The sequence below is a fragment of the Triticum aestivum genome, chromosome 7D, assembly GCF_018294505.1.
Source record: "Triticum aestivum cultivar Chinese Spring chromosome 7D, IWGSC CS RefSeq v2.1, whole genome shotgun sequence".
In the NCBI taxonomy this organism is placed as follows: domain Eukaryota; kingdom Viridiplantae; phylum Streptophyta; class Magnoliopsida; order Poales; family Poaceae; genus Triticum; species Triticum aestivum.
Genome location: NC_057814.1, coordinates 629,126,291 through 629,142,938, shown reverse-complemented (window position 1 = coordinate 629,142,938; position 16,648 = coordinate 629,126,291). Strand labels below are relative to the sequence as shown.

General features: G+C 42.0%; 1 protein-coding gene across 6 annotated transcripts; it reads right to left on the bottom strand.

Moving 5' to 3' along the window:
• Nucleotides 1-1,199: 1,199 nt before the first annotated feature.
• Nucleotides 1,200-15,077, bottom strand: LOC123170204 (protein PHOTOPERIOD-INDEPENDENT EARLY FLOWERING 1). Of its 6 annotated transcripts, none has more exons than XM_044588038.1 (21): nt 14,923-15,077; nt 13,755-13,886; nt 13,397-13,477; nt 13,163-13,270; nt 12,940-13,020; nt 12,755-12,843; nt 12,244-12,635; nt 12,102-12,160; nt 11,627-11,762; nt 11,451-11,534; nt 11,228-11,349; nt 11,081-11,113; nt 9,387-9,422; nt 9,107-9,175; nt 8,316-8,378; nt 4,881-8,238; nt 4,653-4,717; nt 4,500-4,570; nt 3,556-4,294; nt 2,378-2,847; nt 1,200-2,213 (listed from the first exon to the last, which is right to left on the bottom strand). In XM_044588038.1, the coding sequence occupies exons 2-21, from the start codon at nt 13,812-13,814 to the stop codon at nt 1,799-1,801; spliced, it is 6,531 nt and encodes a 2,176-aa protein (XP_044443973.1). In that variant the 5' UTR covers nt 13,815-13,886; nt 14,923-15,077; the 3' UTR covers nt 1,200-1,798. The 6 variants fall into 6 exon arrangements, with proteins under 6 accessions (XP_044443973.1, XP_044443974.1, XP_044443976.1 ...); XM_044588039.1 differs by having other exon boundaries at nt 3,556-4,291; XM_044588041.1 differs by having other exon boundaries at nt 11,451-11,519; nt 14,923-15,076.
• Nucleotides 15,078-16,648: the final 1,571 nt, after the last annotated feature.

Below are 16,648 nucleotides of genomic sequence, written 5' to 3'. Positions count from 1 at the left end.
GGCCAGATCGGGCCTATTTTGAAAAATTCGTTTTTATTTTTTTCTTCTTTTTTCTGTTTCTTTTTTCCCTACTTTAAATAATTTGGGACTTCAAAAAAGTCCCGAAAATTAAAAAAAGAGTACAATTTTTAATTAAAATGTTTAATAACAATAAAATGTTTGTGGGTTCAAAAAATGTTCTCAATTTTATAAAAAAATGTTTGCTTAATCATAAAATGTTTGAAATTTTGAAACTAATGTTTGGAAAAACAACAAATGTTCATGATTTTTTTAAAAGTTCGTGTATTAAAAAAGTTAATGAAATTAAACAAAATTTTACCAATTCAAAAAGTGTTCATGAATGAAAAAATATCCTAAAAATTCAAAAACTGTTCGTGACTTACAAAAAAGTTTATTCATTCATAAAAATGTTTGTTTAATTAACAAAATGTTTGTGAATTTCAAAATTTGTTCCACTAATTTCTCGAAAAATGTTCATTGATTCCAGAAATGTTCGCCGATTCAAGAAAATTGTTTATAAAATGTTCACAATTTGAAAAAAAATGTTTGCAAATAGTATAAAAAGTTCATGAATTGAAAAAAAATCTTAATTTTAGAAAATGTTCAAAAATTTGTATAAGCGTTCACGAATTTGAAAAATGTTCACGATTTCAAATATGTGCACGTGTTTACAAAAACTTTAATGACTTCAAAAATTATTCACGATTTGACAAAATTGGGAGTAATAGTGTATTTCGGTGGCAGCAAAATGTGGTCATTGTGATTGGAGGTTATAATTTTGTTTTTTCCCGTTGCAACACACAGACCTTTTTGCTCGTATACAAACAATGAAAGAACAACTCAAGGCTTCAAATATTTGCACTCACCCAACTCAAGACTTCAAATATTTGCACTAACCGCATCTAACTTACAGGTCGAAACCAAGAAATGTACATGGGGAGAGCAGGCAAGGAACTCCCGCGGTAATCTGAATACACGTCAACGATTCAAAGATGATATAATGTTGCAAATCTCTTACACAGTACTGATGCTCCAGTTCTAGTCCTTCACCCACACGTAACATACCAAAATTGTTTAACATAAATCTCTGATTCTTGCAGCTGCAAGATTTGTCACAAAACCAAAACTAGCAGAACTAGGAAAAACAATACAAACATTATTCCAGCTACAAAAGAAGATTATCAATTAGGACATAGATGAAGCACACATAGAATCCACCCATGGCAAATTATTGCTCCTATGAACTTCAGGATCGATACAAACGAAGAGAATCATTCGTCCGCAAGTATCGGTTTCACAACCAGGGGGGTACACGGCTGTTAATTTTCTAGTGCCAGGTAGGAAAAATGACAGGAATAGATTAAACGGCCAAGGGAGCAACAATCAAGAAATCACGGCAGGGCTGGGCCTCCTCTTTTCCGTCCCTGCTGGCATCTGCTAAGCAAAATTTACATGTATGGTGAAGTTACAAGATCGATCTCTCCACACAGATGGGGGAGGGAGGGAGACTCACTTCTACATCCTAGGATCCTAGACTAACAATATACATACATGTATAGAGAGTACCCCCAATGCCTCCATTAGTGCAGCAGCAAACCCCCATGCTCCAAACTCATCAGGATCCACGTGGCCTCGCCGACAGCACCGCTCCCGCCAATCATGACCAAGCTTGCAACCAAAACCATGCATGGCTGAGCAACTCGACCGCATATCCTTGGGCTCCCTGCCAGAGACAAAATCTTCTCTGCTCTTGATAGAAGGGCATGCATGCTATCTAGACCAAAATGTCCATTTATTCTCATCCGATGTCTGTCAAATCCACCAGAGGATCCAACTCCTCGATACCAGCAAGGGAAACTGGGTCATACTGGTACGGGGCAAACTCAGTGTCTGTCTCTTCTAGAGGAAGATCCTCCATGTAGGTCAACTCAGAATCGTCAATGCCAAAGTCGGATAGGGACTGTGTGATGGGGAACTCAGCTGCACTTGTCAACAGTTGCCGGGGGGATCGGAGAAAATCAAACTTCAAAGCCGGCATGTCCTGTGGTTCAGCCGTCCTCTGAATTTTCGATTTCGGTGGTCTTCCCGATTCTGAAGCTGCTTTGTGTTTTCCTGTGGACTTTGAGCCAGATTTATGTCGAGCAGTATCATTCATGTGGACAGATGATGCCCAGTGAGAACCTTCCCCTTCAAAACAAGCTTCTGATGCTATCCTGCATAGATGTACATTAGACATAAGCATTAGTTTACATTTCAGAAGGCTGCTAAACAACATGAAGATCCAAATAATTTGAAGCACAACTGCTCATCTCGATTACAAAATAAGGACAATAAGGGTCACCAGCACTGCAACAATAAAGCATTAGACACCACTGACCTGAATCTGTTCTCAGCATGTCTATGAGGAAGCCCAGACAGCAGTGATTGTTCCACCGGCACAACAGTGCGTCTAATAGGATCTGGTTCTAGAATGGACACATTCACTACAGATGGAAAGTCTGCCTGGTAAGCATGTCGATCTGTCCGGAAATCCAATACTAAATCTAAATGCCTCCGGCGAGGTTCCTGATTGCTTGTTGGTATTGCCACTCTTGGACATTGGGCCTGAGCGTCTGCGAGGGCTGTCCTTACAAGATTAAAGGATGGCTTGTCGTTCGTCATGGACCAGTTCTCACTCAAGCTAACAGGCTTATGGGTTGCACTAGAACAAACACTTGTGACACGTCGGGACTCATGAGTACATTTTGATCTCCAAACAGAAGAAAGTATCGCCATGAAATGTTTCTGGAGAAGCAACTCGTTGTTAGGAATTTCACTGATCACATTCAGCAACATCCGAGTTTGATCCTGAAAGATGTCATAGAGAAATGGTCAATAGGCAGCTAACAAGCAGCTGGAAGGCACATAATATAGCTGACAAACACCTGGAGAGAAAAATGATGTCAAACTATATGACCCAAAGAAAAGAGACATGGATGAAGCCACGTAATTTCAATACTGTATCAAGCCTAGCACACATATTTACACATACCGCTTGACTATTTACTCGCTTATGAATTTCAGAGAGGATTACTGGTCAGCAGAGCTATGCTGACTTGCTTACTGGTCAGAGATGAAATTCTCTTCCCAGCAGCAATAGAAAGTTGGTCAGTGATCAGCAATTACCACAACTTAAAAAAGAGGAATCCAATGCTATGTTCAGTTTCTGAGAAAAGGAAATTCTGAAATAAACAATAGGATGTTTCACTCCAAGATACTCCATATTGTGTCAGTGGCATCTTTCACACATGCACCATTTCAGACTTAAGCCCAGTTCTTTTTGTGCTTCTAAAATATAAGCTGCCCCCTAGGCTTCTAGAAATATGCCTCAACGAATATAGGGGGCAATTTCTAAAACAAACTGGGGACAGGGCGGCTTATGTCATAAGCCGCCAAAAGAACTGGACCTTACTGTAAAACATATCAGAGAACAATAGTACTGGAAAGCATGAACATGCAAAAATATCCTCATGTTGGAAATTTCTCCTCTACCAAGATAACAGTAAATCAACTCACCTCAGATACTTTCAAGACAGCCTTCCCGGCACCAGAAGGAGCCTTCTCACTGTTTGCATTGTCAGTAGCTGACAATACATATTTGCAGAATAATTCTCGGAATCTCTCACAGCAATGTACAGGATGACGATATCTTCCCCTATAAAATGCACCACCAGGTATGGAATGAAGAAAGTCACTAGCCAGTTCCCAAACAGGACCATACTCATGTACAGTTCCACAAAGAACTGCATCTTCCTCAGTAGTCCACGAATCTAAAGCACAATCTCGAGGCCACATAAGACCCTTCTTCTTCAACCTCTCAGGCTTAATTACCATAACACGTTTTGCTGGCATGGAGGGCATGGCAATCCGGCCATCACTCTTAATTCTCACCGACTTCGGATCAGAATCATTCGCTTCATCCATCAACTTGAGTTGCTTGCCTTCGAGCGAGTGCTTATGTGATGAGGACTCAGGAGTACAGTTCGATTTAGGGGCTTTCTTGAACTTCTTCAGGGCTCTGCTACTGCTGCTCACTTCCTCATTTCTAGGTGTCATCTTTTTACGCTTATTTGAACCATGATGTGGTGATTCATCACTCATAAGCTCTGGCGAGGGTGCATTGTCATCAATACTCATAGTATCTACAGACGTTTCATCATGCATGGCCTCTGACTCAGATGACACACGTCCTTTTTTTAAAGACTTAAATTTGCCTGCCTTCCTTTTCTTCTTCTTTGACTTTTTGCGGTGACTGCTATAAAAGGATTACAAAAGGAAACAGTCATTTATGTGGTCAACAGCAGAAAAGCATATAAGAATTGCATGTATAGCATGATATTACTGCAAGAAGAGTGGGGACAGTAGTGTAGCAGAGGAGTGTCTAACAGAACTATAAAACAGGTAATTCAATACATCAATGATAAAATTGTGAACGCGCTGAGAGCAAAATTGCTCATTACCTCGCCATGTCATTCATTTCCTCTAGCTCTTTGGCTGCTTCAAGAGCTTGTCTTTCCTGTTCTTCCAACAACTGCGCGTATTACAGCATGGACGCCATTAATACTCATAGTACTATGCAGGCACACACACAAGAACTTGAGATATAAACTAACCTGCTTTTTAGCTAGAGCCTCAACCTGTTGGCGATACGCTGTAGTAGCAAAATCAACATCCCATGCTGCAATTGAAACAATGTCAATACACTGGAACATAAGAAAAAGGAGCAAGACATGCACCAAGGAGAGCACTAGCTTGAACCAATTGCAAAAAATAAAGTGACTCTAAACGAATTTTTAGAAGACAAACATGAGTGCAGTCAGCATCAACATGAAATCACTTACACTCATAAGATAGTGGTTCCTGGTCTTCATCAATTTCTGCTTCTAAATCTTCTTTGAGTTTTTCAATGCGTTCAAGTTCCCATTCTTCCTCTTCAACATTCACCTGATAATTTACAGCAGCTTTGTCAATTATTGGATCCCAGAGCTCCAAAAACCGCATTGCATATCTATCTATTGGCCGAAGGTGATTTTCAAAGGATGAACTCGCTTGTCCTGCTGCAGCTGCTGCAGCAGCCATTTGCTTAACATCAGCAAGCATATCCATATCTCCGTCACCTGCAGCCAATGTAAGAGCCTTTTCTTCATTTATTTGGTTCACAGGTAAACCAACATTTTTATCCTTATCCGCATCAGAACTTTGATGTTTATGCTCTTCACTGGTGTGATCATCAGGCTTTGTATCCTCCTCATTTACAAGCTCATCATCCTCTAGCCTTCCAGCAACCTCCTCACTGAATTCTTGATTGTCTGCAGCCTCTTCCTGCTCCAACCTTTTGAGAGCCATATAGTCAGCTTCATCTTCTGCCTGTCTAATAGCTGCTTCAACATCTGCATTTGACAGCCCCAGACCAGTTTCATTCGAGGATACAGCAGTGGTAGAGTGATCCCTCGGCTGATCTTCGACATTAAGAGCTGTGTGCCCAGAAAAAAATTCCATAGGGTCTAGCTTCTTGAAGAACTCTGTATTGTAACAACCGCGTTGTATCACTAAATCATCAAGTGTTCGCTTCTGATTTGCTTTCTTGAGAATATTCTCCTCAATAGTGCTCTCACTAATCAGCCTATAGATGTTAACTTCACGTGTTTGTCCTATCCTGTGACATCTGTCTTGGGCTTGTTGATCCATTGCAGGGTTCCAGTCACTGTCATAGAATATAACAGTGTCTGCACCTACTAGGTTGACTCCCACACCACCACTGCGAGTGGATAAAATGAACAGAAAAAACTTCGGGTTTGTATTAAACCTCTGCATTAGTGTCTGCCTCTCTTCTGGCTGGGTAGAACCATCTAACCTCAAATATGTATAACCATACAAATTAATGAATTCCTCCAAAGTATCAAGCATCTTAGTCATCTGAGTAAATATCAAGGCTCTGTGTCCTTCTGACTTCAAACGTCTCAGCAAGATAGCAAGCTCCTGCAACTTCCCACAGTCAAACTGGATCAGGCGCCTATCAGGGAAGTACACTTGACGGCGAACAATTGCAGGCCTTATAGGGGAGAGAATGGGCGAGAACTCATTCATACATTGTTCTCTGTAAGCTGGTCCAAGAAGAACAGGTGAATTTCTTTTTTTGCACCAGCAAATAGGAGTAGCAGCCCGTGCAGCAGGAATTGCAAACGTAAATGATTCAATAAAGCCAAGCATTTTATTGAAGCGTTCCACAGATGAAAGAACAAGATCTGCTAGACTCGATGAAAAATCCATGTAGCATGAAGGGTTGTTCTTCTTCTCAAGAACATCACACATAGGATGTCTTATGGTCAGAAGCTCTCTAATGTTTCTACCATAAACAGGCCTCTTCTCGCATCTCAACCTATTCCACCAAGCAATTGAAGCTGCCCTTTCTTTGGCCTCTTTAATTCTCTCCTCCTGCAAGGCTTTCTGAATTTCTTCAAAAATATTTGTTCCATTACTTCTCTGACCAGCCTTACTAGAGCAAAAAATCTCTGCACCAGAGCCCCTAGAGGTGATGCCTGGAAGAAAGACAGCAGCAACCTCGTCCGCTTCCCAAGAAGTCATATTAAATTCATTCTGAGTAAACACAAGGTTCATATCAGATAGGCCAGCCTGAGAAAATGGCCCCTTATCCAGGACCATGCAAACAGAAGAGCTGATCTGCATGTCAATCCCTGCCATGTCAAATGAGCTGATAATTGGGCGGCCTTCAAAAAGATCTGGATGGTTACAGACCTTTCTGAGTTGCATAATGATACTAATCATACCAAAATAGTTGCCACTTGACAGTGTTGCTTGTGTATCTGAGCTGGCAATAAAATCTTCATACAGGTTTCTTTGCCTTCTGGAAAGTCGGCAATATATGACATGCTCATGCTTCTGTGGTAACTGCTTCTCAACATCTCGTTTCAATCGCCGTAATATAAATGGGCGGAGGACATTGTGCAACCGATCTATAACTTCCTTGTTTACCTTGTCTTGGCCCTCCACCATTCCTGATATCGGATTGCAGAACCAATCCTTGAACTCTTGGTGAGACTGGAATACATGTGGCATCAAAAAGTGCATGAGAGACCAAAGTTCCATAAGGTCATTTTGCAAAGGAGTTCCAGTCAACAGAATACGTCGTTTTGAATTAAAATTCAGCAGAGTCTGCCATCTTTGTGATTTCCAGTTCTTTATCAGATGAGCCTCATCAAGAATAAGATACTTCCACTTCTTTCGCTTGAACGCTTTGGAGTCCTGAATAACTAGCCTGTATGTCGTGATGCATACATGGAAAAAATTTGGCTTCATCCAACCTTGACGTTTCTGCTTTCTCTCCTTTGCACTTCCAAAATAAGTAAGTATTTTAAAGGCAGGACACCATTTCAGAAATTCTGTTTCCCAATTTAACATAACACTGGTTGGCACGACAATAAGATGTGGACCCCATATCCCCTTCTCACATGCAAGGTGTGCTAGCAAGGAGATAGTCATGATCGTCTTCCCTAAACCCATTTCATCTGCTAAAATTCCATTCAGCCTCTTTTCATACATAGCAACCAACCAGTCCAACCCAATATGCTGATACTCCCGAAGAGAATGCTTGAGAAGGAATGGGAATTTCGTGCGGACACTTGTTGTTGAGAAGGTGTTCCCAGTTGGTTGTGCTGCTCTTGCAGCAGCAGCAGCATCAGCCATTACACTGTCACCAGTTTCCTCATTGGCAATCACCTTAGCATCAGTCCTCTCATCTTCTTTAACAGAACGTTCTTGTACACTAGTTTCCTCATCGGCCATCACCTTAGCATCAGTCAGCTCATCTTCTTTAACAGGACATTCTTGTACAATAGTTTCCTGATCGGCCATCACCTTAGCATCGGTCATCTCAACTTCTTCAACGGAACATTCTTGTACACTAGCTTCCTCATCGGCCATCACCTTAGCATCAGTCAGCTCGTCTCCTTTAACAGGGCATTCTTGCACGCTAGGCTCTGAAACTATTTCTAGTTGTAGGGCATTGCCGCTCACATGCTCAGTTCCCAGCACTTCTGCTATTTCATGATTTTCAGACGTATCATTGTTCAGTTCCAAGTCCGCAGGTAGATCATCCAGAGACATGTCACTATTAACCTCTTCGCTAGAGTGTGTGGGTGAATCCTCCAGTTCATTTGTTACCTCATCTGCATAGCCATCCTATAAATATAAAAAGGGCATTACAGATGGACCACAGTAAAATGCAGTTGAAGAAAGCAAATGGAAAATCTGCATACCTTTGGGTACCTCGCAAGAAGTTCTTCTAGTGGGATCTCACTCTCTTTTTGCAGAAGCTTAATCTGTATTTACGAAACAAGATCAATGATAAAGCGTTAGTAGAAAAATATGCAAGGGCGAAGCTAGTATGTGCGTGCAATGATCATAAAACTGAAACCTCAAATAACAGGGTCTTAAACACACAAGCAATTTAAAACAGCCCAATGCCCCCATCTGGTTTTTTTACAGATGTATGCTAGGTCTTTAATTAAAATAAAGTTCAGTCAATGAACATTTATCATTTTAGACCCATCTTTCACTGCAGTGGTTCTGACCTCACTCAGTTTTCTCATTGTTTTCCACTCTCGCTTCACAAGCAAACAATAAAGCTCAGTTGTTTTCTGATATCTAGAACATAGGGGGATTTTGTGTGCATGTGCCCAAGACACTTTGTTTAACAGACATAACAAAAACCTCTAAAACTTTGGAAGCTCTTTGCCCAAATATCCATGCTAAATTAAGTTTTGCTTAAAAGTCAGATAGCAGATTGACAGAATCAGAATTTCACAATTTGCTCTACAGATGTGCTACTAAGAGAATGGACATCAGAAGCTTAACCAATTAAAATATTGAAAAAATGCTAATCTTTGGTAGTTGCATTGTATGACATTTATAGTGAATCAATTGCAGGAGTAGCTTTTACTGACTAGTTCATTCATGTTGTAACCAAATCCGTAAATTCACAACTACAGCAGCTCAAAATGACAATGTGAACAGTTCAACAACATTACTGACTAATGTATGAGATCACCTCATCCAAAGGATCAGGGCCATCTTTCTTTGCCAACTCTTCCTCTTCAGATAAAGTTGCTTCATCATCCTACCAAATAGATGCAGCTAATAAGGCTCACAAATAGCCAAAGGTAAACACATATACGAAGAGCAGGAGAATTCAATGCACATGGCAACTCCATGAATCATGAAAGGATGTGTTTCTAATCTTCCAGAGCAACTTCCATATAATCAGTATAACGTTAAGTATCAGCAAACAAGCAAGTGGTGAAGAAATCAGATGAAGATGGGTGCATTACCTTTCCTTCATCAGTACAAACATAATCGTTATCCTCCTGAAAATAATAAACGATGCGAGTTAGTATGCAAAACCCTAGATTCCCCACACAGTACTTAAGAAGAAAAACAGATCGTTGACTTGGGTATACTTTCGCATTTATTACACCAAAGCAGATCATGCCAAAACACAAACAGGATAATCACTAGGATTGCTTAGTGTTTCAATCCACGTTAACAATTTTCAGCAAGCTATTCAACCTGTGAACTCTTGCCAATTACTACTCCAGTTCACGGTTCCTATGTCGCATGCCTATGGTTTTTAAGCTGTGGAGAAGGTTGAGCAGAAAGATTATTCCATTCAATAGGCGTCAGCATGGTCCATCATTAATAGAAAATCTTGACTGTGCATGTTAGTTGGACAAAGGAAGTGAAAAGGGCTTATTGCCATTAAGATTTTCAACATCTTGTTAATTTGTCCCTTCCTACTTCACACTCCAAAACTCTCTTATGCCTATTTCCCATTGGCATTTCGGCATTCTGTTGTTGTGACCCTTCCTCAGATTTTAACTATCCCTCCCTGAACTCTTAAGTGAGACTTAACTTTTTACCATAAATTAACATACCGTTAAGACGAACCTCAACCCTTTTTTTTATAGAAAGACTGTAAGGGAACCCCCTACAGTATAATTGGTGCAACAAACCCAAATTGCAAGTACCATGCCTTGAACCTGGGTGGGTGGGAAGGCATCAACCCCTCCCCACCACTAGGCTATGCCTTAGTCTGCTGACGAACCTCAACCCTCAAAGAAAATGTTGTCCTAATCTAGTTGGAAAAACAGTTTTGGATGACATGGCTGCCACCTCAACCTCCGGTAGGCAATAGACCCGCAGTGCAAGTGCCACATTTGTTTTTCAAACACCATCTTTGTATTTGCCTTGCTCCCGTGCAATCCTGGGGGTAAAGCGAGGGCCTGCTTCAGCTAATCTTTAGGAGTGCTCTGCACAAAGAAACTGATACCTGAGGTGAATGTGTTCAACATGCAGATCCAACATGTCCACCTCACATGCTTCGCTAACCACATCAATCTGTTCAAGCACTGTCGCACAAAACAGACAAGGGCTGACTCCACAAGGATGGGGAGGAATGGCAGAGGATGAGCAGGTCAAAAGGTAGCTTCAATTCAGTGGATGGGAGGTGTACGATGGAAAACTAGAGTGAAGCCCAAATTGGTGAAAGAAAGGGGGCGGTGCAGCAGATGGGGAAAGAAGAAACTGATCAAGTCCACCGCATTGTTCAACTGACCTAATGAGCTCCTCTTCAAAATTGCTGGTGAATCTGGATCTCATGATCACTCCCCCCGATAAATCCACCACCACTTTTAGTCCGATGAATTTTGGCAGCAAGTTTGTGCTAAGTTACTAGTATGCCACATCAACCAAAAACCGCTCAGTAAACCAGTCTACTGACAAGATTTGCTTGGCTTCAAGAGTCCAGACATGTCAAGGTTTGGGGTGAAAATCAGACTTGCGCAACTGGCGAAAAGTAGATTTTTCACAAAACAAAATGATATATTCTAAACGGTATTACGGTTCAGGGTGAACACTAGTCAAGCAACAGGCAAGGGAGGAAATTAAGTTTTTTTACAAAGTTAGATGATTTTGTAACGAGGAGAGAAATTCTACAACAGTAAAACAGGTTATTGAAATTTTATACCTGCTCACCAGAGATACCGCCATTACTTTTCCCCTGCAAAGATAAAAAAAATAGTAGAAGGTTAGAGAACATTCTATAACTTGATAACCTTGGCTCTCTCACACACATGGCCATATGCAAAAAAAGGCACAAGGAAAACAACTGTACATGATTCCTCTTCACAAACTCAGCATAATGGTGGCTATCATCAACTTCCTCAGAAAAATTGCCTTCATCACTTGAAGTATAACCAGAATCATGATTACAGCCATTAACTTGGTTTGAAGAATCTGATAATAAACAGCAAAAAGGCCAGATTAATTTGGAAAGACATCAATGAGTATGCAGTATTTCAGTTTCCTAATGCCATACAGGTATTTGAAAATCTAACCTTTAGTTGAATTCTTCAAATCTGAGTTGCTGCAAGTGTCTTTGTTAGCTGGACTGCTTTCCCTGCTAACTAAGAATGCTTGAGCTGATCAATTTATCAATTTAGCACCAAATAGAGCACAGTGTTGTCTCTATATATGTTAAGGCAGGTAGAAGAGAACTGCTTTCGGGGATCACCTTGGCTTTTGAGATACGACTTAAGAAGATCATCAATTGGTATGTCAGCTTCTGCCTGCAATGCAGCTAATTCTTCATTGCGTTCAGCCTCCGTGATTTGGGCTTCATCCTCATCAATTGTGCGCTCGTCATCTTCCTGCAGTACCAACACATATCAGAGTGATTCATATGTTGTGAAGACAATGGAAGATTTCCAGCAGGGGCAGAAATGCAGTATCATAACAATACTTAGGTATATGGCATGTTGTATTATATTTTGTTATTTTGAACAGCAGCTAATCAACAGAAATCTAGGAGTGCCGAGCAGAAATGTGGTATCATAACATACCGGCATGAAAAACAGAACAAGAAAATGGCAAACTGCCAATAAAAACAAATTGTTCAACTTATTCACAACAATAATGTTTGGTACTAAGATCCTTAGGATTCATATGGACAAAATAAAAACATGCGCAAACAAAAAATATTAGCTTACCTGTTCTTCGTTCAAGGAGCTGCTATCGTAGTCATCATCAGTTTCCATTGTATCTGCAACTAAAAGGTGTTAAAGCCTAAAGAAAAGGACAGTTAACTGGATAAGTTTTCTGAAGTATGCAGTAATTCGTCAAGCTAAACACCTAGATCATCAGGAGTTGGTGCATTTATGTTCTCCTCAGCTACTTCCTCCTGCACTGGTTGATTAGTGTGTGAAGGTTCTGCTACATCCTCCTGCAATGGTTGATTAGTGTGCGAAGGTTCTGCTACATCCTCCTGCAATGGTTGATTAGTCTGCGAAGGTTCTGCTACATCCTCCTGCAATGGTTGATTAGTCTGCGAAGGTCCTGCTACTTCCTCCTGGGATGGTTGATTAGTCTGGGAAGGTCCTGCTACTTCCTCCTGGGATGGTTGATTAGTCTGGGAAGGTCCTGCTACTTCCTCCTGGGATAGTACATTTGTCTGTAACAGTCCATTTTCTTGTGTTTGCAAATGGGGAACATCCACGAGATTTTCAGCCAACATTGTAGAATATCTGAAAATTCAAAGCAAATGACAGAAGCTTAGCATGCAGCCAGGGCCAATCGACCTAAAATAAAAAAATCCAAGGTTTGAAATAGACACGGAAAATCAACCAACAATAGATGGTGGTACCTTTCAGTCTGACCTAAAAGGAAATCAAGCTGCTTATCGAGGGCCTTTTTCTTCCTTTCCTCAACCTCTAGTTGATTCTTATAGAGAACCTACATTCACATCATTAAGTGATATTGGTTCAGTTTCTTGAGAACATGACATAGTAAAGTAAGTGGTACAGTAAGGCACACAAAAAAAAAACTTGCCAACTTCTCTATTTTGGTCCAGAACTTCTTCACATCCTTAGAAATATTTAGGGCAACTTTTCTCAGGCGATGTTCCCCCTCCTGCAAGAAAAGGATCATCAAACTAAGATACAACTCCATGGAATCGATATCTGGATGGTAGAAATAAAGGCATCCCTTGATTTGGTACCGATCAAATAAAGTATAAAAAATATAGATTGGTTATATCATAGATAATGCAAACCTTTTGTTTTTTCTCATCCTTTGTTGCTTGGTCAACTACACCCATATTGGCCCTTTGAGCAATCTTTTTAGCCATGGACAACTTCCACTTTCTCTCAGATTCAAACTCCTGCGGGATATTTAAATAAAGAAAGAAAAGATAATAGAATCACTACAGCTCCATGACAGAATCCTGCAATATTACGCCATTTAAAAGGAGGATAGCAAGTATTCAATTGTATTAGTAGCAACTAACCTTTGACAGCCAAACCATTTCCCCCAGAACATGGTCCCAGTGAACTTTTGGCTTCCGAGGCTCCCTTGGAGCTTCAAGAGCCTGAACAGATAGGGAAAAGGTTTCAGTCAATGTACTAAAACCAAAGTGATAACTGGCAATGGATGGCATACCTAACATACAGATTAAATAATACTAGTAACAGAAAACTTAAGAGAAGAGAAGCACTTCTTCAAAATTCTTTCCCACACTGACTACAGGGTATGACAATCGAAATTTGCCATCATGTAAATACGAAATGCTAAGTAAAGAGATGAGGAAGATGGAGAGCAATGATAAAATACAGCTGGTAAATGAGATGTCAAAGCTGCAAGCTAACCTTCTTGCGTCTAGGTCTTGTCTCATGGTCTAGCTTCGACCGGGGACCTTTTGATGCCATCTTTTCAATCCCTTGCAGAGGAGTGTCTCATGTCTTGGGGAATATGTAGAAAAATGGCATACGGGCTGTGCACTGCATATGCTAACAGAGAATTAGTAGCGAGACAGAAGACCTTATCTATTTTAAATAATGCATGCAAGGCAAAGCAAGAGCAAATGGTGAAAGCAGGTCTCAAAGCCATCCAAGCATGTAAATGAGCTTTTTTTTTCAGACTCACTACAACTGAATTTTGACCATTTTAACCCTGCCCATGATATGCTCAATTTCTAGTAAGTAGGATTCATCAGTGACAAGCCAGACCACACCCCCTTGTAGAAGTGAACGGCAGAAAGCAGAGAAGCCTGTCAGGGCACACCAGTGTCACAGCAACATGCTGCCGCAGCAAATCGCAAACGGAAAAGCCGAGCGCACTTGAACGCACAACTGTTCGATTCGATAAAAGCATGTACTTCTGTCACACTAACGTTACAGCAACTGAAAATAAACTAATAGGCGTACCTAGAGTCACATCGTCATTGTCAAACTAACATTCAGTATACATTCACAGCTCGATGACACGGCTGAAACTACTGACCATATTCACATTGGCATTTTCCACCTCCTACACTACCGGAACAACAAACTGACAATGCCGTGCAGCTTAAACAGCCTGTATGGGAGGGCACCAAATGTACCGGAAAGAGCACCGTGGGGTTACCCGAAATAAGCAGGCTATTCTATTTTATTTTTTGAAACTAATAAAGCAAGCACACTACCAGGCCATCACTACCGGGGCAGAAAAAAAGGCGCTCGCCCGCTGATCTCAGAGCTAACCACGGCATCTTTGCCCGAAACGGCAAGGCACACGCCGCATTACCACTTCGCTGCGCTACCCCCAGGGAAGAAAAAATCCACCGATTCAGCGCGCCAAATCTCGAGATCCGGCGAGCCGCATTCCGCGCGAACGGGAGGGCGCCCGGTCCGTCCACCAGGCGAACCTCGCGAAATGCGCGCGGGAAGGGAAGGATGCCGCGGATTCCAACAGGGTTCCGTACATGGAACAGCTGGTCGCGCTACCTACCAATCAGTGGCCCGAGCAGGGGACCGGGCAGAGGTAAGCGGGACGTACCTACGCGCGGGTCGCGGCAGCTCCGGTAGGGTTCGGGGACGGTGGCGGGCTCCGCCGCGGGGCGGGCGTCGCCGTCGGCAGCGGCGGGCCCCGCGGGAGGGGGGAGGGGAGGGCGCTGGGGCGCGCCTCCGGCCCTGGCCCGGCGGCGGCGGCGGCGGCGGTGGAGGGTCGCCGCGGGGAGGGGGTGGGGTGGGTGGTGGGGGGCGGAGGCGGCGAGATCGAGATGGGCTAGGGCACGGGCGGGTTGGGGGGGACTGGGGTTGGCGTCGGGGGCCTGGGGAGCTAAAACTCGGGGTGGGGTGGAATGACGGGAACGCCCCTGGGGGGCGCGCTATGGGGGCACCGCGCGGGGCGGCGTTTTGGGGATTTCGCGTGCGCGTGAGTGGATTCGTGTGTCAGAGGATAAAGGGTGGAGGAGAGGAGGGAGCTAGTGAGGGAGGTCGCCGCCGCGCCCGGCGACAGCGACCGGTGGGTTCGTGCGTCGGTCCGGCCCACCGGCGGGTGCAGCCCAAGATATAGTTTCTTCTTCTTCCTTTTTCTCTTTTATTATATATATACTAGGAAAAATGCCCGTGCGTTGTAACGGGAGAAACAAACCTACACACCCCTTTCATGGAAAACAAATGATGCTCATCTCAACTAAAGCTTACAATTACCGCACGTAATAAGGCATAAGTTTCCATCTTATGTTGTTCATCTATACATGGGTCTGTATTCGACTCAGCTCCACTTCATTATACAAATCTTCATCGCCCTTCCTTTCTCTGTCTGATCATCACCCCCTTGCTCTACTCACCATATCTTCGATAGAACACAAATATTGTTTTTCCTCCACCAACACTTAAAGGACGCAAGGAATGTTTTTTTAGCAGAGTAGAAGCATTGCCGAATCATCTTAATCTTTAGCCAAGACAATTATACTCAAATGGGGTTGATGACCTTATGTTTTTTATACCGAATCGTCAACAATATTGTTTCTTCTACTGTTTTTTTAATAAATAAAAATGGACAAGAGGAAAAAGAGAAAGAATGCATGCATTTGTTGCCTTAACTTAGGAAGGGAGTCAAAATATCCAAGGGACAATGGCGTAGCACCAATTCACGGTCTATTTCTAATCCTACACAGCTGCTATATCGTTGTATATTTTGAAAATCATCCCAATCTTCTTTACAGTATGATGTTCAAGGCAGACTACAGTTTCATATACATAATTGATGATCTGTAACATACAGAAGAAACTGAATTCCATCAATTTTCTGTTGTAGCCGAGTGGTACTTTTACCTTTTCATGATCTAAGGTGTAACCATTAGAAGCAAGTCTCAACAGGCCAATTCTATGTTCCCAAGCAGAATAACATTTGTTAAGCACAACTTAACATCCACGACAACATCAATGACCCCCTCCGTACAGTCTAGACCTGTCATATATGTAGACACCGAAATAGATAGATAAAGCTTCCCCAAAGACATATAACTCTGATTAGTTCATACTTGAGAGAACTGCAAGTATATTACGAAAGTTTGCTCTCTTGATTAGGCAGCCTAATCAAAATGTACATGTATATCTGGCTGTTTGGGATTTGTCAAAGAGCACAATTAATGTGGTTTGAAATGTTGTGCCAAATAAGTTAGCAAACCTCTCTACAAGAGATAGATAATTTGTTATATTATTCAGCAGAACATAATATAAATGGATGCAGTTTTCAACTTGTACCAGTTGTCACC